The following is a 22,499-nucleotide window of genomic DNA, read 5'->3' as shown; positions in this document are numbered from 1 at the left end:
AGGGAAGCCCCCCAGTGGTTCTTATACTTTCAAAAATCTAACAGGGCAAATAAGAAAAAACCCAATAGAGTTAAAGAAGCATTCACTAGAAGTCAACACCGAGTTCTGACAATTTTTAAAAACCTTAAAAAATAGAAAAAGGAGGCTTGTGTTTATTCCGATAAAGACTAACTTAAAGCAATACCCAGCATCGTGCGGAGTGATAAAAATCTGAAGGTTTCTGATCCTAATTGCCTTTAAGAGCCAGGGAGTGAACAGGAGGAAAGGAGAGATGAATACAGTGGGCAGTTATAGGACCATGGCCGTGGCTCACACGGGCGCTGTGTGTTACCTCAGCATAGCCTGTTCCAACCTGACTCATACGACCTGCACGGAACAAAGGAGAGCAGAATGATGGCTTTCTCTAGGGATAGGCTTGTGGATCGCTTTTCATTTTATTTTTTATACTTATGTTTTTCTACAACGATTATTAGTTTTATAATTAGAAAAAAATGTCTAAAAGTCAGCAGGCGGCAGGCAGGCATGTGGCCTCCGCAGCCTGGGTGGCTTCCAGCTTCGCCAATGGAGCGCTGCCACCGCGGTGGAAACAGAGCTGCAGCCTCTCTCCCAGGGAGGCTGCCAGGCCGCTGCACCTTGGAGATTTCACCAAACAGATGACTCACTGGCCTGGTTCAATGGATGCTTTTGACAAAGCTGAATCCCCAGTTGCCCCTGGAGCTCGTTAATCCATGGGGGCTCCTTGGCCTCCACCCTAAGCAGGGCCTGACTGCGCCTGGCCCCGAACGCCATTTCTGGGAAGTTCTGTTTGTTTTCCTTCTCCTTCCCTTGTTGTGGCCCTTCCCACACAGGTTCTGGGCACCTGGGTAGTGACCTCCTGCAGTCCCCTACCTGCCCAGCACAGCCATCCACCCAGTCCTGATTTCCCACACCCATCTCCCTTCCCTTTATTTATTTAATTCTTTTTTAAAGATTCCTTTTTTTTTTTTTGATGTGGACTATTTTTCAAGTCTTTATTGAATTTGTTACAATATTGCTTCTGTTTTATGTTTTGGTTTTCTGGCCACGAGGCATGTGGGGTCTTACCTCCCTGACCAGGAATTGAACCCGCACCCCCTGCATTGGAAGGTGAAGTCTTAACCACTGGACCGCCAGGGAAGTGCCCTCCCTTCCCTTAAATTAAAAAAAAAAAAAAAAAAAAAAAGAGCCGCTTTCAGAGATGGCTTCGTGGCTCATGTGTGATTCACATTTCTGCAGTTCCTCATAGTTTAGAAAGCTACTTCCTACTTCTAAGAGGACTACTGGCTCGCAGCAACCCTGCGTGAAGGCCTGGGACTGTCTCTATTTCACAGTCAAGATACAGAGGCTGAGAGTCAGGTGACTTGTCCCAAAGCATGTGGCTCATGAGCGGTAGAGCCAGGCTGGGGGCCTGCTGACTACCGCCCCAGTGCCCCCCCAAGCAGTCCTTGCCCCAGTGGCTGCCTTATGCCCTAGCGCATTTCACAAACGCCCCTGTGTGGTGAATGGTCTTCTTGATTAATCTGCACTAGGGACTGATAACTCTGTGACCCAAGCAAAATATCCCACAGGAGTGGGTTTCTAACTCCCGTCCAGACCTCAGGTCGGGGAGCAAGGGCAGTGGGGACAGGAAGCGGGGAGGGGTGGAGGAGACAATCTCACACACTGAACCAGGCCAGCAGTTGCCCCCAGGGTGTGATAGCTGGGAGAGGGCTGTTCCAGGGGACAGGGAAGGGCTGAGTTTTGAAGTAGGGGACAAGAGATCAATGCCGAGGCCTCTGCCGGGAACCTGGGGTTGGGGACATGAGGCTCCAGTCAGCACAGAAAGAAGGGCAGCGGGAGTGGAGTGAATGGGGCCTCTGGGCAGTCAAGTGAGTCGAACCCCAGAGCTTCTGGGTCTGGGCAAACTGTCTTCTGCGTGTGGTGGCACTGCCCCCGAGCCCCCCTTAGCCCTGCACCGTGGATGGCAGGCACCAGTGGCTTTTCCTCAAGGTGCTCGTTACAGGTGAGATGTGCTCATCTCTCCAATCACAGTGGAAAAACCTTCCAGACGAAGCACACTAAGGCCACATGCAGGCGGGAAAGGAGGGGGAAGGGGGGTGGGCGGACTTGCTGAGGGAAAGTCAGGAGATCTCCGTCCTTGCCTCTGACCTCACTGGAGTGATTCTAACCGAACAAAGTGTTAGAAAATCCTTGTGAGCCCAGAAAAAAACCCATGCATATATGGTCAATTAATTTATGACCAAGGAGCCAAGAATATACAGTGGCAAAAGGACAGTCTCTTCAATAAATGGTGCTGGGAAAAAGTGGACAGTAACGGGCAAAAGAATGGAACTAGACCTCTCTCTTAACATCATACAAAAATCCACTCAAATTAGATGGAAGACTTGAACATAAGACCTGAAACCATAAAACTCCTAGAAGAAAACATAGGCAGTAAGATCTCTGACTTCAGTCTTGGCAATGATTTTTTGGATTTGACACCAAGAGCAAAGGCAACAAAAGAGAAAATAAACAAGTGAAACTAAATCAAACTGAAAAGCTTCTATATAGCGAAGGAAACCATCAGCAAAATGAAAAGGCAACCTACAGAATGGGAGAAAATATTTGCAAGTCATCTGCAAAATATCTGATAAGGGGTTAATATCTAAAAATATACAAAGAACTCATACAACTCGATAACAAAAAATAAGAAACAAACAAACAAACAAAAATCTGATTTAAAAATGGGCAGAGGGGCTTCCCTGGTGGCGCAGTGGTTGAGAATCTGCCTGCTAATGCAGGGGACACGGGTTCGAGCCCTGGTCTGGGAGGATCCCACATGCCATGGAGCAACTAGGCCCGTGAGCCACAACTACTGAGCCTGCGCGTCTGGAGCCTGTACTCCGCAACAAGAGAGGCCGCAACGGTGAGAGGCCCGCGCACCTGCAATGAAGAGTGGTCCCCGCTTGCCACAACTAGAGAAAGCCCTCACAGAGAAACGAAGACCCAACATAGCAAAAATAAATAAATAAATTAATAAACTCCTACCCCCAACAACAACAACAAAAAGAGTACATGTGAATTCGAGTTTACTTATGAGGAGGTTCTATTAAAAATTAAAAAAAAAAAAATGGGCAGAAGGGCTTCCCTGGTGGTGCAGTGGTTGAGAGTCCGCCTGCCGATGCAGGGGACGTGGGTTCGTGCCCCGGTCCGGGAAGATCCCACGTGCCTCGGAGCGGCTGGGTCTGTGAGCCATGGCCGCTGAGCCTGCGCGTCCGGAGCCTGTGCTCCACAACGGGAGAGGCCACAGCAGTGAGAGGCCCACGTACGGCAAAAAAAAAAAAGAAAAAAAATTGGCAGAGGATCTGAATAGACATTTTTCGAAAGAAGATATTCCAAAGATGGCCAACAGGTACATGAAAAGATGCTCAACATCACTAATCATCAGAGAAATGCAAATCAAAACAACAATAGGTATCATCTCACACCTGTTAGAATGGCTATTATAGAAAAGACAAGAAATAACAAGTGTTGGTGAAGATGTGGAGAAAAGGGAACCCTCGTGCACTGTTGGTAGGAATGTAAATTGGTGCAGACACTATGGAAAACGGATTGGAGTTTACTCAAAAAATTAAAAATAGAACTACCATATGGTCTAGCAATTCCAAAGGAAACAAAATCATATCTCGAAAAGATATATGCACCCCCATGCTCACTACAGCGTTATTTTCAATAGCTAAGACATGGAAACCACCTAAACGTCTACTGATGGATGAATGCAAAAAGAAAATGTAGGAAAAGCCATAAAAAAGAATTAAATCCTGCCATGTGTGACAACAGGATGGACCTTGAGGACATCATGCTGAGTGAAATAAGTCAGACAGAGAAAGGTGAGCACTGTATGATCTCAGTTATATATGGAATCTGAAAAAAACCCCAACACATAGATACAGAGAACAGATTGGTGGTTGCCAGAGGCAGGGGGTCGGGGGGTTAGAGAAGTGAGTGAAGGGGGTCAAAAGGTCAAAACTTTTGGTTAGGGGCTTCCCTGGTGGTGCAGTGGTTAAGAATCCACCAATGCAGGGGACATGGGTTCAAGCCCTGGTCCGGGAAGATCCCACATGCCACGGAGCAACTAAGCCCTTGTGCCACAACTACTGAGCCTGCGCTCTACAGCCAGCGAGCCACAACTACTGAGCCCGCGTGCCACAACTACTGAGCCTGCGCTCTACAGCCAGTGAGCCACAACTACTGAGCCTGCGTGCCACAACTACTGAGCCTGCGCTCTACAGCCAGCGAGCCACAACTACTGAGCCTGCGTGCCACAACTACTGAAGCCCATGCTCCTAGAGTCCATGCTCCACAACAAAGAGAAGCCACCACAATGAGAAGCCCACGCACCACAATGAAGAGTAGCTCCCACTCGCCACAACTAGAGAAAGCCCATGCACAGCAATGAAGACCCAACACAGCCAAAAATAAATAAATTAAATTAATAAATTTATAAAAAAAAAAACTTTTGGTTTTAGGTTAAATAAGTCTGGGCATGTAATGTACAGCATGGTGACTATAGTTAACAACAATATATTGCATATGTAAGAGTTGCTAAGAGAGTAGATTTTTTTTTTTTTTGTGGTATGCGGGCCTCTCACTGCTGTGGTCTCTCCTGTTGCGGAGCACAGGCTCCGGACGCGCAGGCTCAGCGGCCATGGCTCACGGGCCCAGCCGCTCCGCGGCATGTGGGATCTTCCCAGACCGGGGCACGAACCGGTGTTCCCTGCATCGGCAGGCAGACTCTCAACCACTGCGCCACCAGGGAAGCCCAAGAGAGTAGATTTTAAAAGTTCTCATCACGAGAAAAAAATTGCAACTGTGTGAGTTGATGGATGTTAACTAAACTTACTGTGGTGATCGTTTCACAATATATACATAGAGCAAATCACTATGTTGTATACCTTGGACTAATACAAGGCTATTACACATTTATATTATATTATACAATTATATCTCAATAAAACTCAGTGGGGGGGAGACATAAAGTTTGCAAGGAAAAAAAAAAAAGGAAGATCCTTGTCTTCCTGGCAAGTCAGCATGGCGGGGCAGAGCCAGGGTGCCAGGGCAGTGAAAAGAATGACTGCCTCTCGACATGAGGTTTGATGGGTCTGTGCAGCAGCTGCTACTAACAGGGCAGCCCCTTGATCCCAAAGTGCTGGAAATGGAGTCCCCAGGAGCCACGCTCAGAATCCATCACCTGCAGTGGACCTCAGCTTATGCCTCAGAGGCATAACTGAGTTTATCTGCAGAGATGGATGACAGGCTAGAAAGCTTCGCACCAAGTCAAATGCTCAAGAGGTCTTGCACCTTGGGGACATTAGGGGGCATCATGGAGACAAATCACGTCATAGGAGGGGGACTGAGAACCCAAGTGTTTGCCCTTTTCAAACTGAGAAAGCTTTATCGTTTTGCTTGATCATAAAAATAAAGCATGCTTCCTGCAAAACCATTCCAAACGCAGAAAAACACATCAGAACAAAGGACAAGTCCCATGACCAAAGACAACCACTGTTCATTTTTTGTGAGGTTTTAACTTTTGGATTAGATACACATGCACACACACACACAGGCATCACCTTGCAGGTGCTGGACCAAGGGACGTAGGTCCTACATTAACTCTTTACTCTCCACTCTGGGTTGTGGCATCATTTCCATGTCAGTGAGCAGAGCAAAAGTTGGACCCTGAGCCTCAATTTCAGTTCTGTTCCTCTGTGTTCTTTTCTGTCCAAGAAGGGGGTCTCCTTGCCCCCCTCCATTCGTCTGCCCACTTCTCCTCCCACACCCACCATCTGCTCTGGGCCAAGAGAAGCCACACATGGGAACGGATCATTTCCTTCTTTATAAACATAGCTCGTCAATGAGGTCGGCCTGAGGGGGCTTTGAGGGGCTGCCAGGGTCTCAGAGGCTGGGGGACAGGAAACAGCCTGGACCCTCAGGTGTCACCCATCTGAATTTCAGCCTGGCCCTGCCACAGTGAAAGCTGGATTCCCATCTCAGGGTCCCAGACCCCAACTGTAAAAAGCAACTGTCCACTTGGGCAGGAAGGCTCACAAAGGCTGTGACTGGGCAAAGGTCAAATCCATGCAGGGGGGTGGGGGGGGGAGGTGGGGGGAAGGGCTGGGAAGAGGAAGTCTCCATACCAGGGGGAAGGAAGGCGTATCTCAGAGGAAGCTGCCAAACCAGGGCCCCCACCTGCCAAGGTCTCTTCCAGGACTCTTTTTAAAATTAATGAATTAATTTATTTTTGGCTGCATCGGGTCTTCGTTGCTGCGCACGGGCTTTCTGTAGTTGCGGTGAGCAGGGGCTACTCTTCATTGCAGTGCGCGGGCTTCTCGTTGCGGTGGCTTCTCTTGTTGTGGAGCATGGGCTCCACAAGCCCATAGGCATGTGGGCTTCAGTAGTTGTGGCACATGGGCTTCAGCAGTTGTGGCACGCGGGCTCAGTAGTTGTGGCACGCGGGCTCAGTAGTTGTGGCACGCAGGCTCAGTAGTTGTGGCTCACGGGCTCTAGAGTGCAGGCTCAGTAATTGTGGCACACGGGCTTAGTTGCTCCGCGGCACTTGGGATCCTCCCGGACCAGGGCTCGAACCTGTGTCCCCTGCATTCGCAGGCAGATTCTTAACCACTGTGCCCCCATGGAAGTCCCTTCCAGGACTCTCATTTTTAATATTTTTCTCAAAGAAGAAACCCTCAAATGGTCTAAGTTTGCATCCTTTCAATACCTGGCTCCAAACCTGGCTACGCCATTGACAATAAATAATGAAAATTCGTTTCCATTTCTTAGAGTTAATAACGTATTTGTAATGGAATCAAGAAAAGACATGCAGTGAAACTCTTCCATCCTTGAGTAGGAAAAAGATCAAGATTTATCGCTTCTGGTATCAAACTCTGCCGCAGAGGGCTGGTCGCTTCCCTGAACTCAACACCAAGGGCAGTGTTTGCAGAGACGAGCAGAAGCAGAGACAGAAGTAGCAACAGCAGTCACCCCAGCCAGCTCTTCCTGAGCTGGGATGAGGTCAGGCTCCTGGGAGCAAGGAGGTCACAGAACTACCCTCCAGCCACCCCACCGCTCCTCCAGGGCAAGTCTTGTCCATCTTCTCTCCAACCCACCCTCTCACATGGATCTAATGGAGACGCCTCGGGGCTGACAACGGCCCTCTTCCTGGGAGGCTGACCAGCTCCCGAGACCCCACCTGCTGGCCCAGGGGTGGACACAGACAAAGATGATGTGTGTCCCCCAGCTCACCCCATGCCCGTGCCAGAACCCGGTAGGCGGACCTTCCCACCCCAGCCAGGCTTCCTTGCCATCTGGGCTCCGTTTACAAGTGAAGCCCAGCTCTCAAAGCCCTGAAGGGCCCAGGCATGGGGGGGCACAAGGATGGGGGGTCCTGGAGGCTCCATTCTCACGTGACCTGGCTCGACGGTCATCCTGACAGCGACAGTCTTGGCACAGTGGCTATTTCTGAGAGCTACCTCAAGGATAATAGAGCCCCAGACCCCTCCAGGCAGCCACGGATGACCCCTTGGACCTCGGAAGGGCCCTCTCACGCTGGTTTCTTCTAAGCCACAGCTATGTGTCATGTCAGCATGTTGTTAATGGGAACACAGATGTTTTGATGCCTTTAGATCTATGAAAGGACGGAGCACACTTGCCAAGTGTGTGCCTGCTAGCCAAGGCTCGAGGCTCTCTGCATCTGAGTCATGTAGAATTTGCACAAGATTTTTTTTCTCCGAAAGTTTTTTTGTTTTGTTCTGTTTTGTTTTTTTAATTTTAGGCCAAATCAGAAGCGGGTTAGAACTCCTCAACTTCTCTCATTCCAGTGACCTTGACCCAGCACCCACACAGAAGAGTAAAGGAAGGACACTTCTGGGGGAAGTGAGGGAATTTTACTTGGGGAGGTGCCCAAGGCCCTTGTTTTAGGGTTCTCCAGAGAAACAGAACCAAGAAGAACCAATTGTATCTGTACACACCCTGTAGAAAGAGAGAGAGAGAAGGAGAGAGATTTATTTTAAGGAATTGGCTCATGCAAAGTGTGGGCTGGAGACCCAGGGAAGAGTTGGCATTGTAGCTCCAAAGACCGTCTGGAGGCATAAAGCTCTCCTTCTTTGGGGACCTCAGTCTTTGGGATGAAGCCCACCCACATTATGGATAGCAACCTGCTTTACTCAAAGTCTACCATTTAATGCTAATCAAGTCTAAAAAAATACCTTCACAGAGACTTCCCTGACAATCCAGTGGTTAAGACTCCATGCTTCTACTGCAGGGCCGCAGGTTCAATCCCTGGTCAGGGAACTAAGATCCTGCATGCCGCACCGTGTGGCCAAAAAAAAAAAACCTTCACAGCAACATCGAGACTGGTGTTTCACTAAATATCTGGTCTAGCCAAGTGGACAAATAAAATTAGCTATCACAACCCTCCAGCAGAGTCTCCCTTTGTGTACTCAGGGCATTTTGGTTTCTTACGATGCCGGCTGCCCAAAATTCTATATTTTCGCCCCAACTCAATTCTTGTCTACTTTTTGAAATGGCCACGGGAACAATGACAACAGTGGAAGCCAAGAGGCAACACCGCCACCACACTGCACACAAGCGAACTCGTTAGATGCTCACGACAGCCCCGGGATATGGGCACCATTATTACACCCACTTTACAGGCAAGGAAGCCAAGCAGTCACTTGGCCACAGTGACACATCCAGTTTTGAAATCCCAGCAGGCCTCCTCCAGACCCTGATGTGAAACTTCAGAGAGGGGTCCATGGAGACCCCCCAGGAGCCCTCCTCTGTCCATCCCCCGACTCCTCTCCTTTTCTAGCACCCCCTTGACAGGCAGCTCTGGTCACCTCTCTCCTGGCCCCTTTGCATGCCTGAGGGCGGAGAACAAGTTACAGGCAACTTGGAATCCTCATCACTGAGGACAGGACCTGAGTACACACGAGATGCTCATTTGAGCGAACCAACAAAACAGATGAATGAGGAGCGAAGGAAGATGTAAGTGTGAGCCCAGGGCAGTCTTCCTCATCTTACTCCCCAAATCCACCATATTCTTTCACCTGCTTGCTGCCCAGCCAAGCTTCCCGTGGCCACATTCACCTGCAGACTTGGTTGTGCCCTTAACACTATCACTTTACGTCCAGCAAATATCTCCCCTAATGCCCAGCCCAGTGGGGAGCTCCGTGCACACACACACATACACAATACACATATACACACACACATACCACATACACACAATACACATATACATACCACATACACACATACACACACACATATAAAACCAGCCACAGTCCCCTGTGGAGCCCCCTGGTACTGGGCCTTCCCCTCACCTCTCTCCATAACTTGAGGACCTCCTGGCTGCAGAAATGGGGCATGTTTTGCTTACTTCCTTTTGGGACTTGACCCAATATGAGTAGAGAAGGAGAGAGGAAGTTGAGAAAATAAAGAGGAAAAGAAGAGGAAAAAGAAACTTAGTATATCGCATCTTCTCCTCACTTACTCATTTTTTGTTTGATTTTTCTTCTTTTTTATATTACATTTTTTATTGCGGTATAATCGACATACAACATTCTGTTAGTTTCACATGTACAACAGAATGATTCCATAATTCATTCATTTATTCATTATTCCACAAATATTCACTAAGCATCCTACTTTGTGCCAGGTACTGACGTAAGAAACGGAGCCATCATTATCTCATTTAGTCCTCCTTGCAGCCCCCCTAGGCAGGCATGGTTATCCCCATTTCACAGCTAGAGAAACTGAGGCTCAGGGCATCTGGTTGGTCAATGGCAAGGCTACCTTACCACTCACACTGTGCCCAGTCCACCCACTGGGAAAGTACATTCTTCTTCTCTCTTCAGCCCGAGGGAACCAGGATGAGGGGCTCAGAGGCCCCAGTTTGCTAGCCGACCCTCTCAGTCCCCCCACTGTCCCCCCCAACACACGCATGGACCCTTCAGGGAACGTCAGCCCACACGTGTGCACATTCACACATGATCCAAGATTTCTGCGACTTGTGAAAGTGGACATCTGGATCTGACCGGGTCTCCTGGGGCTGACGCCAAGGAGGCGGAGGGCGCTGGGGGGCCCGGTCCTGGCGGGCAGCGTGGGCGGAATGAAGGGGACTGATGAGGTGAGTGCGGTAGGCATGGCCATGCATGAGAGGTGGAGCCTTGTGAGTCCTTACTCTTAAAGTAACTCACCTGGATGGTTGTGAAGGCTGAATGACACACGTGGTACACTTTCAGATCTTCCTACCTTCTCTAGCGACAAATCCCAAGCGTTTCTCCGTGAGCAGGCAACGGTGCGACAGGAACTACCCTGTCCTGCACCTGCACCTGCGTGCCACCTGCTCTCCCTGCATCCTCCCGGGCCCTCCTGCAATCGAAGCTTCCCAAAAGACAGAGGTCAGAACCCCAACACAGGACACACTGGGCTAAAATCAGGGTAAGAGTCTCAGGTTTCTGGGATAAGAACATAGATATCTTTGGGCGGAGGGCATTATTCTGCTTACAGAGCCGTATGTGATCAAGCCCTGCCACCTCCAACTGTGTCCAGATCAGGCACCTTCTGTGTCCCAATATTCAGACCTCCTCTGTGTTTCTCCACACACCTCAGCAAGATTACTTCTACCTCAGGGCCTTTGCACTGGCTGTTTCCTCTGCCCAGATTCTGCCCCTGGTCCTTGAAAGCCAGGCTCTTGTCTTTCCATTTTCATTTAGAAAACCCCTTCTCAAAGAGCCCTTACCTGCCTACTGAGTACTAAGCAGCCTCCTGGCCACCCTCCAACACAACACCCCACTTCCACGCTCTGCCTCCAGATACGTTCAGGTTTGTCTTGTTTTTCTCTGCCTGCTTGGTGAGCCACGTGACAACAGGGTCTGTGTCCACCTCATCGTTCTCTACCCTAACACGTACTGAGCCCTTATTTTGGACCTGTTCTCTGAATGTCACTCATCTTCTCCTTCCTACAACCCCACGAGACAGGCATCTCAGAGGAGGAGACTGACTCACAGAGGCAGGAACTTGCCCCGGGTCACTCAGCCGGGAAGCATCAGAGCCGGAACACAGACCAGGCACTCAGGGTCTGCTCCACTTGCTACACTGCCTCGGGCCCTGCTGCCTCACCAGACCCAGAGAATCACCTGGCAGGAAAGGCTCTCAGGACATAGTTGCAGAATAGTTGTAGAATCTAACCTTGCTAGTTAGATTCCTTCTGGGAAGATAAAATCTTTAATTATGCCATCAGAGAAGGCGCTGGGAGGTAATACCAACAAGTCTGTATGTTTTTCACACCACAGTGTAAATGACTGATGGTGTCTGATGCTTCCCTGGAAGAAGCTTTTCTTTTTGTCTTTTTTTGCCTACAGACACCCCCGGCGCTTTCCCTTTCTTCAGATCAGTCAAGAATCCTCTGATTCTCTCGGCTCCCTGGGCCGCGCACCCAGTTACTGATCACACTCTGCCCCCAACCCCTCCCGCAGAGACGAGAAGCCCAGCCTAGGGGAGCAGAGGGAAGGGCATCTCCTGAGCCGGCAGCGCGCCCCTTCTGTTGAGGATCTAGAGGTAACCTGATCCCCGGCATAAAGAGACATGTCTGAGTCAGGAGCCAACCAGGTGACAACGGCGAGGTCAGGGGGCAGCCTAGGGTCTCCTGAGTCCCTGGAGTTGCCATCCCACCCCCACACCTCCAGTCTTTGATGTGAATGATGTCACGTCTCAGTCTTACCTGGAAACGCAGCCCCAAGGTGAGCTCCCTGGGCTTTGCTTCCCATTTAAGCTGCTTCCCTCTGCAGAGTCTGGCGCCCAGACTGCCAGAGGGACACGTGTTTTCCCGCATACAGGGAAAATCAATGGTTACTTCCTCGAGATAGAGGTTTACTTACTGAAATGGGTAGGTTTGGGTCCTGTCAAATTGTAGGTGCCTATTGTTTTCTTAAATGAAGATGTCTGTGACATCCTTATTTTAGGTGCCAGGCAACTCCAGAGAAGCAGGGAAGACTCAGGTAGAGGGTTTGAGAGGACATAGAAAGTTCTGCCCACTCAGGGAGTCTGCCCCGTTGTCCCCAGGGCCCCAGGGCTGCACAAGCCTTGGGAAAGTTGGTAGAAGCATGGCAGCCCACCATTGCCCCTATAGATCGGGGGCACCGTCAGGCCTCTGTCAACAGTCAGGGGATGGACACTCCTCCTGGGGCAGCTGGCTGGGAGGCAGGTGGAGGTGGGCGCATGGAGGGAGGGGCCGGTGCCCAGATGGTGGGGTGAGCAGCTCCACAGGCATCTGGCTTGGTCTGCCTGGAATCAAGTCCAGTGTCAAACAGAATCCTCCAGGGGGGAGCAGGCCTGGGAGGGCATCAGTTCCTGCCTGAAAGACTCCAGGCCAACCCGAGAACCCAGGGCACTGCCTCCTTCCCCAGCTGTTCACATCCAGTCCACACCCTCAGCACTCGTTGCCCAACGCCCCCGGGGGCCAGAAACTGCCCCACGGAGCAAAGGGGTCTCCACTCTTCTCTGTAATCAGGGCCGTCCTCGACAGGACTTGGAAAGAGTCCCCCTCCTGAAGTTGCCAGGGAAAGGTGGAGGCTGCTGGAGAAAGTGGAAGATGCCACACAGCTTCCCGGTCACCCATCCTCACCCTGACCCCACCCATCCATCTGAACACTGTCTCTGGGGGCAGTAAAGCCCTGGATCACTACTGATGAAGGTTTGCAGAATGGCAATCTCTTCCTCCCCACACCCACGCCATCTGCAAGGAGGCTCTGCCAGTCTTCCCATCCAGAGGGAGGTCTGTTTTCCCATCTCCGGATATGGGCGGGTCTTGTGACTTGCTTTGGCCAACAGAATGCACTGGAAGCGATATACCAGTTCCAAGGCTGGCTCTGGATTAACCACATTGTCTAGTTTCTGTATGTGATGTTTTGACATCTGGGGCCACGCTGACTTGGCACAGACTGCCCCTCTGTGGCAGGGCCAGCAAATTCCTAGAGACAGCAAACAACACAACACCCTCCCTGCCCATGCCCAGCACACCTTTGGTAGCAAACCAACTGAACCAGAGCCCATCCGCCTGCTTATCTGGCTCCGAAGCTTGTGAGACACTAACACCCGCCCAGTCCCCACCAACAAACCTGGGGTTCGGCATCAGACGACTAGGGGCAGCCCTATACCACCATCCTGCTACAATTATCCCAACTAGCCAATCTTAACCCGGTTAGTCCCCTTAACCTGTCTCACCCATTTCTTCCCTCAAAACCTCCAGTAAAGGCTTTCCAGAAGTTTCCCTCCCTCTCTTCCTGCCTGCTGTTCTCTCTGTAGCCCAACTTGGTATGACAGTCTCCCTCCTCGATAGTGGGAGTAACACACTATCTTTTCCGGCAGTGTCTCCTGATCTGTTGGCCTCACCACACTTGGAGGACGCCAAAATCCCAGCTTCATTTTAGAACAGCATCTCAAGAAGTCTTGGGCATTCTGCTCGTCCTGGCCCTTGACCACTTTCTACCATGTGAAAAACCCAGCTAGCCTGCTGGAGGATGAGAGGCTGCATGGAGCAGAGCCACCCTGGACCAACCAGCCGCAGCTAACCTGGCAGCCGTCCACAGGTGAAGAGGAGCCCAGACCCGAAAAGCGGAGCCTGGAGCCATTGAGCAGAACAGTCGAGCTGAGCCCAGCTCAGACTGCCACCCTGATCAGCCAACTCCAGATCTAGAGCGGCCCTTTCAAAACCAAATGCACGGTCCTTGTCTGTTTTGTTCCCGGCCTGGGCCATGGCAGTCAGCAAATATTTGTTTGATGAAATGCCCCATTTTCAAAATGGATGATTCCCATGTCCCCGTAGCTTCCGCTCACCCCCATGTATTCTTATAATACAGGCGCCGGTGTATAAAACCCTGCTGCAGGGTAGCAAATACTCCTGGTGCTGCGAGCACGGCAGATACCTTTAATCGAGCATGGTATCCTTTTGTGCTGAGTTCTCAAGCAAACAGCAATCCATCTCAACCTGGAGTCCAGCCACTCCATCGAAACTGGCAGTAGAATTGACATCGATAAGCTGACGATACTACACCGGCAAGGAACATACTTGGGTTTTCATATTTCCACCCTTCTTCATCTCATTTGTTCTCAGACCAGGGAATAGGTCTCAAACCCTCTCCACCTCCTTCCCTCCCGACTCAGTCAGTTGGGGGGACACTGGATGGGGGCATTTCCCCCCCCCCCCCCGCTCCTTCCTCTGGCTTTGTTCCCAGTATGAGGATTCAGCTGCCACTTCCTCAGGCACATCAGGCTCCCCATCTCCAGCGTGGGGATAATGGTGCTACCGTTGCCTGCTTTAAAGTTTCAGGGTAGAAAAATGGTGACATCTACAATAGGAAAGTGATCTGGGAAGGGCTAAGGATCGCAGATTAAAACATCATTTTTCCTGAGAACGTGTTCAAAAAAACAAGGGAATAAGCCAAGAAAGAGGAAGACATATGATCTAGAAAACATAAACTCCAGCGCAGGCCAAAGTCCCTGGGTAGCCACAGGGCCATGAGCCCAGAGAAGGTCAGCATGACTGGGATCCAGGGGGAAAGCAGCCCGACAGAATATGGACTAGGAAAGAGATTATTGGAAACAACTGTGCTTATGTAGAGGACGAACCGGGCAAAAGTGAAAAATCTTGAGGAAAACCAAAAAGTTACACAAGAAAGGAAATTAATCATAGTAGACTATTTGGCTCTGCAGTGAACAATGGAACAAAGTACTCATCTGTCGTTACAGGAGATCAATTGTTGAGAAATGGGGAGTAATTTCCAGGGCATTTAAAATCAGTTACCTCAAGAGACAGTGAGGACTGTGGAACAATTTCTTGAAAGCCACAAGCTACCAAAAGTCACCCAAAGGAAAAAGGCTACCCTAAGTAGTTCTGTATCTGTCAGAGAAATTGAATTCATAGTTAAAAACCTTCCAGAAAAGAAATCTCCAAGCCCACAGGGTTTCGCTGGTCAATTCTACCAAACATTATAAGGGGAACTGACACCACCTCTACACAGTTTCATCCAGAAAACAGAAGAGAAGGGGACAGCTCACAACTCATTTTAGGAAGCCAGTATTACCCTGGTAACAAAACCAAGTAAAGACAGTAGAAGAAATCCATAAATGAGGGATAGCAAACTGTGTCTGTAGAAAGAGGGCCAGAGAGTCAAATTTTTCATCTTTGCAGCCCATAGGGTCTCTGTTGCAACTGCTCACCTCCGCAATTGCAGTGCAAAAGGCAGGTATGGATGACATGTAAGTAATCAGTGTGGACAGATTTGACCAGCAGTGTACTGGATGTGGGTCACGGACCATAGTTTGCTGACCCCTGCTATACACCAATATCCCTCATGAACAAGATACAAGAATTCTCACAAAACAGCAAGTAGAATCCAGAAATATAGATGACGTATACGATGCCATAATCAATTAGGGTTTATCTGGGAATGCAAGGCTGGTTTCAAAATTAGAAAATCAATCACACAGCATTGTAAATCAACTGTACTTCAATTCTAAAAAATTAAATTTAAAAATTCAGTCAAAGTCATCCACTTTAATAACAGACTGAAGAAAAACCACAGGATCACATCAATGAAAGCAGAAAAAGCATGTGATAAAATTCAACATCCATTCATAATGAATGCTCCATCAAACTATGGCTAGAAGAGAACCTTAACCTGACAAATGGCATCTGCAAAAACCCACAACCTAGCATCCCACTTAATATTAAAAAACGGAATGCATTCTTCGCAAGTTCTAGAACAAGGCAAGAATGTCCACTCTCTTACTCAACACAGTACTGGAAGTTTTAATAAGTGTAATAAGGCTAAATAAATAAATAAATGGCGCATGGATTAGAAAGGAAGAAATAAAATTGCCCCTATTCACAGATAACATGATTGTTTATGTAAAAAAAATCTGAGGGAATCTACAAAAAAAAAAAAGCCCTATAACTAATAAGTGTGTTCCACAAAGTCATAGGACACCATGTCAACACAGAAAAGCCCACTGAATTTCCATATACAAGGAATATAGCATTGGAAATGAAAAAATTTAAAACCTAATACCACTTAAAATAGCTCCAAAAATGAAATACTTAGATATAAATCTAACAAAACATGTTTCTGTTGGTAACTAAAAAATGCTGATGAGGGAAATCAAGGAAGATCTAAATAAATGGAAAGACATATTGTTTTCACAGATTGGAAGACTCAATATTGTTAAGATGCCAATTCGCCCCTAATTGATCAGTAGGTTTAATGCAGTTCCAATCAAAATTCCAGTGGAATTCTGTGGATAGGGACAAGCCGATTCTAAAATTTTAATGGAAATACAAGCTATAATAACCGAAACAATTTTGAAAAAGAATAATAAAGTCTCAAAATCTATCCAATTTTAAGTCTTATATAAAATTACAGTAACGGGACTTCCCTGGTGGTGCAGTGGTTAAGAATCCGCCTGCCAATGCAGGGGACACGGGTTCGATCCCTGGTCTGGGAAGATCCCACATGCCTCTGGAGCAACTAAGCCCGTGTGCCACAACTGCTGAGTCTGCGCTCTAGAGCCCGCAAACCACAACTACTGAGCCCGCGCACTACAACCACTGAAGCCCGTGCACCTAGAGCTCGTGCTCTGCAACGAAAGGCCACTGCAATGAGAAGCCCGTGCATGGTAACAAAGAGTAGACGCCTGCTCGCCACAACTAGAGAAAGCCCGTGTGCAACGAAGACCCAATGCAGCCAAATAACTAACTAACTAAATAAATAAATAAAATTACAGTAATCAAGATAGTGTGTTACTGGCAGAAATAAACCCATATGACGCACTGATTTTTGACAAAGTTGCTCAGACAATTCAACGGCAATTCAACAGTCTTTTCTACAAATGCTGTTGGAACAAGTGGATATCTACATGCAAAGTGTTTATCTCAACATAAACCTCACACTTCACACAAAAATTAACTCAAAATAAATTACAGATCAAAATGCAAAAATGCAAAACTACAAAAATTTTAGAAGAAAACATACAAGAAAATTTTCATGATCTGGGGTCAAAGAGTTCTTAGACTTGACACCAAAACCACGATCTATAAAAATAAAAAATCGATCAATTGGACTTCATCAAAATTTAAAATCTTTGGTCTGGGAAAGACACTGCTTAGACAAGCTGCAGTGAGTGAAATCCTGCCATTTGCAGCCACGTGGATGGACCTGGAGATAGTCAAAGTAAGTCAGAGAAAGACAAACATCATATGACATCACTTATGTGGAATCTAAAAAATAATGATACAAATGAACCTATTTACAAAACAGAAATAGACTCACAGGCTTAGAAAACAAATTTATGGTTACCAAAGGGGAAAGGTGGGGTAGGGAGAAGAATAAATTACAAGTTTGGGATTAACATATACACACTACTATATATAAAATAGATAATCAACAAGGATCTACTGTAGAGCACAGGGAACTATACTCAATACTCTGTAATAACCTATATGGGAAAAGAATCTGAAAAAGAATAGATATAGGAATATGTATAACTAACTCACTTTGCTGTACACCTGAAACTAACACAACATTGTAAATCAACTATACTCCAATATAAAATAAAAAAAACTTTTTTAAAGACAAGCTGCAGATAGGGAGAAAATATTGGCAACTCACACATCTGATAAGGGATTTCTATTTAGAATGTATAAAGAATACTCAAAACTTAACAATAAGAAAACAAATCACCCATTTGGAAAATGGGCAGAGGGCCTGAACAGACACTTCACCCAGTAAACTATTCAAATGGCAAATAAGCACATGAAAAGATGTCAATATTATCAGTTATTAGAGAAATGGAAATTAAAACCACAATGAGATACCATTCCATACTTATTAGAGTGACTTAGAAACAAACAGACAAACCCGATAATATTAAGTGCTGGTGAGGATGCAGGGCAACTGGGTCTTTTATGTATTGCTGGTGGGAATGCAAAATGATACAACTGATATGGAATACAGTTTGGCTGCTTCTGACAAAGTTAAAGATACACTTACCATATAACCCAGCAATCCCACTCCTAGATATTTACCCAAGAGAAATGAGTGTTTTTACACTCACACAAAAGCTGTATGGGAATGTTTACGGCAGCTCTAGTCATAATCACCAAAAACTGGAACTGATACCATGGGTGTCATTCAGTTCAGTGGCTGAATTGATTAAAAAAAAAGCTGTGATACGTCCACACAATGGAATACTACCCAGCAATAGGAAGGAACTGTGCATCCCCAGAACGACATGGAAGAATCTTAAATGCTTTATGCTAAGTTAAAGAAGAGTCAAAAGTCTATGTACTTTTTGCTTCCATTTATATTACACTGTGAAGATGAAAAAACCATAATGATGAAGAACGGATCAGTGTTGCCAGGCGCTAGGGTGCCCGAGGGTGTGACTACATAGGGCATGATGATGTCATTTTGGGGTGGTGGAACTCTTCTGTCTCCTGACTGTGGTGGTGAGTACCACATATAGAACATAGTTCTATGGTTAAAATCATGGAAATGTACACCAAAAACATTTCTTTCCTATTACACTGTAAAAAGCAATGTATCAACTGGGAGTAGACAACCAAAAGAATGAATCTCTAATGGTGGAATTTGGAACCCTGTGACATGTGATCACAAGGAGAGGTTTTGGAGAAGGGGAAACGTTCTGAAATACCATAGCCCCCCCTCCCCACAGGCAACGAGGAGGCCGAGAGCCATTGTGGGGGAAGAGGGTGAGGCGTGGGGTGTGTTAAATGTTCTCCCTTTCCTGTCTCCCCAGCAAGGCTGTTTCTTTTCCTGGGGGAAGGCCACACAGAGTGGGCAGTAGTGTTGGGAAAGGGCTCCCACTTACGGGATCCCCACATTGCTCAACCTCCCCTCCTTCCCCAGGACCACTGGCTCTCCAACAGCAGGTCACAGAAATCTTGCAAAGTGACCCAGGACAGATGTGCTGAAAAGTCAGACAAGGATTAGGGGTGAGATTCCCCCGACTACATAGGACTTTGGGTGAAGGACAGTTTCACTAGAATTTTTAAACTAACTTCTATGGAGAATCCCTTCTGCTCCCTTTCCCCTTCACAAAGCCCAGTGAGGCAGGTGCTCTCGCAGGTAAAGAAACCAAGGTTTAGAGGAGAAGGAATTTGAGAAAGCCTGGACGTGGCAGGGCAGGCATGGGACCCAGATCTCCCCCAGGAACAGAGCCTGAGAGAGCTTACTTCCCTGCTTGAACAGCAGCTGCAGACATCTGAGAACTGCCAAGGTGTCACCACTTTTCCAGGTAACCGTCAGAGATCGGATAATGGCAGTGCAGAGCCCCTCAGCTTCCTCTGGTACTTCCTATCCACCCTGCCCCCTCTCCTGGCCTGGGTGGGGAGCCGGCTTAGGGATGCACCTACCTGTGCTTCTGGCTTTGAGCTCTGGGCCTCAGGTTCTGTTATGTAACCTGCATCGTGGGTGGGGCACCCCACTGTTCTGTTGGGTGGGTTGATTGTGGCCCTAGACCAGGCTTCTGCTGCCTGGTGGCTGAGTGACTTCCTGCAGTGGCAACTCACCGCATTCTGCACTCACACGGGCCGTGTTTGGTCTGAACTGAGTTCTCCCTGCCTGGAACCCCTTCCTGTGCCCCAAGGGCTTCTAGGTGGCCACGGTTGTGCCTGTCAGGTATTCAGTCCATAGGTGAGAGTCTGTGGGGAAGGGAAAAGGCTTGGAGACCAAGGAGAGAGATTAAATTTACTCCACTCCTTCCTGGCCATGTGAAACTTGAGTAAGTCAGAATCTCCCTGGGTCTCAGCTCCCTCATCTGCAAAATGGGGATGACAATAGTTCCCGACTCACAGCGCTGCTCTGAGAATAAAGAGCCTGCAAGATGCTTAGCAAAGAATACAGCACTCATCACTCAGTGAGCTTTCTTTCCGTCTGCCGTTACTATTATTGTTATGGACGGTATTCTTGGGGTAGCTGCCCCACAGCCCACGGGACACGCCATCGCAGAGGGAGGGGTCTCCAGTTTCCAGAGCCAGTCTGGTGATAGCTGGTTCTGAATCGAGCAATTCCAGTCTCACCTTTGGAAGACACATTTTTATCTGCATTCTTATCTTAATTTTAACCATGAGTTTTTACTGCTTAATGTAAAATGAACCTGGTCAAGCACATAAATCCAGTGGGACTCCAACAGACACAAACGTCAGGGAGAGAAAAATTAAACGGCGAGCTGCCTGCAAGTGTGGGAAAGAAATGCAGTCCCAAATCTAAGGTCCCCTAGGCTCAGGTGAGGCTGCTTCAGAACCCTCCCACCTGTCTGCCTGGGAAACGCGGCGAACTGCTAAGAAAGTTCTGAGCCTTTAAAAGTTGGTGGTGGGGCTTCCCCGGTGGCGCAGTGGTTTAGAATCCGCCTGCCAATGCAGGGGACACGGGTTCGAGCCCTGGTCTGGGACGATCCCGCATGCCGAGGGAGCACCTAAGCCCGTGAGCCACAACTACTGAGCCTGCGCTATACAGCCCGTGAGCCACAACTACTGAGCCCACCGCCGCATCTACTGAAGCCCGTGCGCCTAGAGCCCGTGCTCCGCAACAAGAGAAGCCACCGCAATGAGAAGCCTGCGCACCGCAACGAAGAGTAGCCCCTGCTCGCCACAACTAGAGAAAGCCCGTGCGCAGCAACGAAGACCCAACGCAGCCAAAAATAAATTAAATAAATAAATTTAAAAGTTGGTGGTGGTAAGAATGATATTTCAGTTAGAAATTTAAATGTTGGAAGTTGGAGGGGAGGGGACAACCTCTACCCTAATTGGGCGAGCAGGGAACTCTTCTGGAGACCTGAGGAAGACCAATGTCTCATAAATCCCAGGGCAATCTTTCTGCAAGGCACGGTTCTCACGCGGAGCCCTCTCTCTCCCTCCCCCCAGCGGACCGAGGCTTTCGCACAAACTGCTCGGCTAGACCAGCCCGGGTTCTCCCAGACGCCCGGCCCGCGATGCATCCGATGACAGATGGGGGGGATCTCACGCTTCCCTCTTAAAACTGAACCCCAGCTCCAGCCTCGCTCCAAGCCCCCAGCCCGAGCATTCCGGTGGAATGTGGCGAGCCCAGGTCCTCCGGCCTTGGCGTGGCCTCCCCTGCAAGCGGGACAGGGGAGGGGCGGGAGGGACACTGACCTGGGAAGCCCGCGATTCGGGGCAGGCGAGGAAAAGCAGCAGGAGGAAGAGCGCGCGGGGACAGTTGGGCACCATCTTGCCAATCGGAACCTTTCTGCTTGGGAAGGGGAAATAACTTTGCCTTCCCTGCCGAGGTTGTCCCAAGCCGATGCCGCAGCCGCCCCTGCGGGGAGCGGGGCTCCGCGCGGCCCCGAGCGGCTCGGGCAGGGAGGGAGGCGGGAGCCCCGGAGCGCAGCCGGGCCCGCCGCGCTCGGGAGGCGCAGTCCCGGGTCCAGGTGCGCCGCGCGCAGACCTGCAGCCGCAGCGTCCAGGAGCGTCCGCAGCCGCCCGCACGAGACAATCGCAGCGAGGCGGGGAGGCGCCAGTCCCTTGGCCAAGGCCGAGGAGGAGGGGCTGCCCGGCCAGGAATGCGCCTGGGAGCGCGCCCAACCCGCGCGGCTCCCCGAGGAGGCCGGGCGCGACGCCGAGGACGAGCGCGGGCATCTTCAGCGCCCTGGCGGGGGAGGCAGCCGAGGCGGCGCGCACGTGCGTGCGGGATCCCGGGAGCCCACCCCGCGCCGGGCCGCTCCTGACCCGCCCCTTTCCCGGCTGGGGATACTGAGGCTGACATCACCCAGCAGAAAGTGGAGCTTCAAACCCAGGTGTGTCCAACTTCAGAGCTCACGTGAGGACATCTTCCTCCACGGCCCTCGGAAGACAGGACTAGATTGGCCAGGAGATGGGCTTCATGAACTCAGACCAAGTTCTCCACCCGAGTAGACTAGTGTCTTTTTTTTGTTTGTTTTTTGTTTTTTGCGGTACGCGGGCCTCTCACTGCTGTGGCCTCTCCCGTTGCGAAGCACAGGCTCCGGACGCGCAGGCTCCGGACGCGCAGGCTCAGCGGCCATGGCTCATGGGCCCAGCCGCCCCGCGGCAGGCGGGACCCTCCCGGACCGGGGCACGAACCCGCGTCCCCTGCACCGGCAGGCGGACTCTCAACCACTGCGCCACCAGGGAAGCCCAGACTAGTGTCTTTTTAAACAATGCTATCGGGGTACAAGAACACACACGCACGGTGACTCAGAATCGACAGCCCTCCTCATTTGCTGTCCTCCACTCCCCAAACGGAAGGAGAAACTCAGTTTGGACTGGAGGCCGGGTTATGGGAACACTGGATGCTTTGCTAAGGTCGGGTGGGAAATGCCGCTGGGAAGGGCAGACATGAGCAGTCTGAGCATCCAGGGGCTGTGGGAGGAACCAGATGGCCTCAGCC

The 22,499-nt window shown here is 49.5% G+C and overlaps 1 protein-coding gene across 1 annotated transcript in view; it reads right to left on the bottom strand.

Moving 5' to 3' along the window:
- Positions 1-21,745, bottom strand: part of FBLN7 (fibulin 7) — a 48,909-nt gene extending 27,164 nt beyond the window's left edge. The window contains exon 1 of the mRNA XM_067704383.1: positions 21,248-21,745. Within this exon, the coding sequence (XP_067560484.1) occupies positions 21,248-21,730 (483 nt within the window). The 5' untranslated portion in view covers positions 21,731-21,745. The remainder of the gene's footprint in view (positions 1-21,247) is intronic.
- Positions 21,746-22,499: the final 754 nt, after the last annotated feature.

This window comes from Pseudorca crassidens, chromosome 14 (genome assembly GCF_039906515.1).
Source record: "Pseudorca crassidens isolate mPseCra1 chromosome 14, mPseCra1.hap1, whole genome shotgun sequence".
NCBI lineage: Eukaryota > Metazoa > Chordata > Mammalia > Artiodactyla > Delphinidae > Pseudorca > Pseudorca crassidens.
This window is presented reverse-complemented; position numbering and strand designations above follow the sequence as displayed.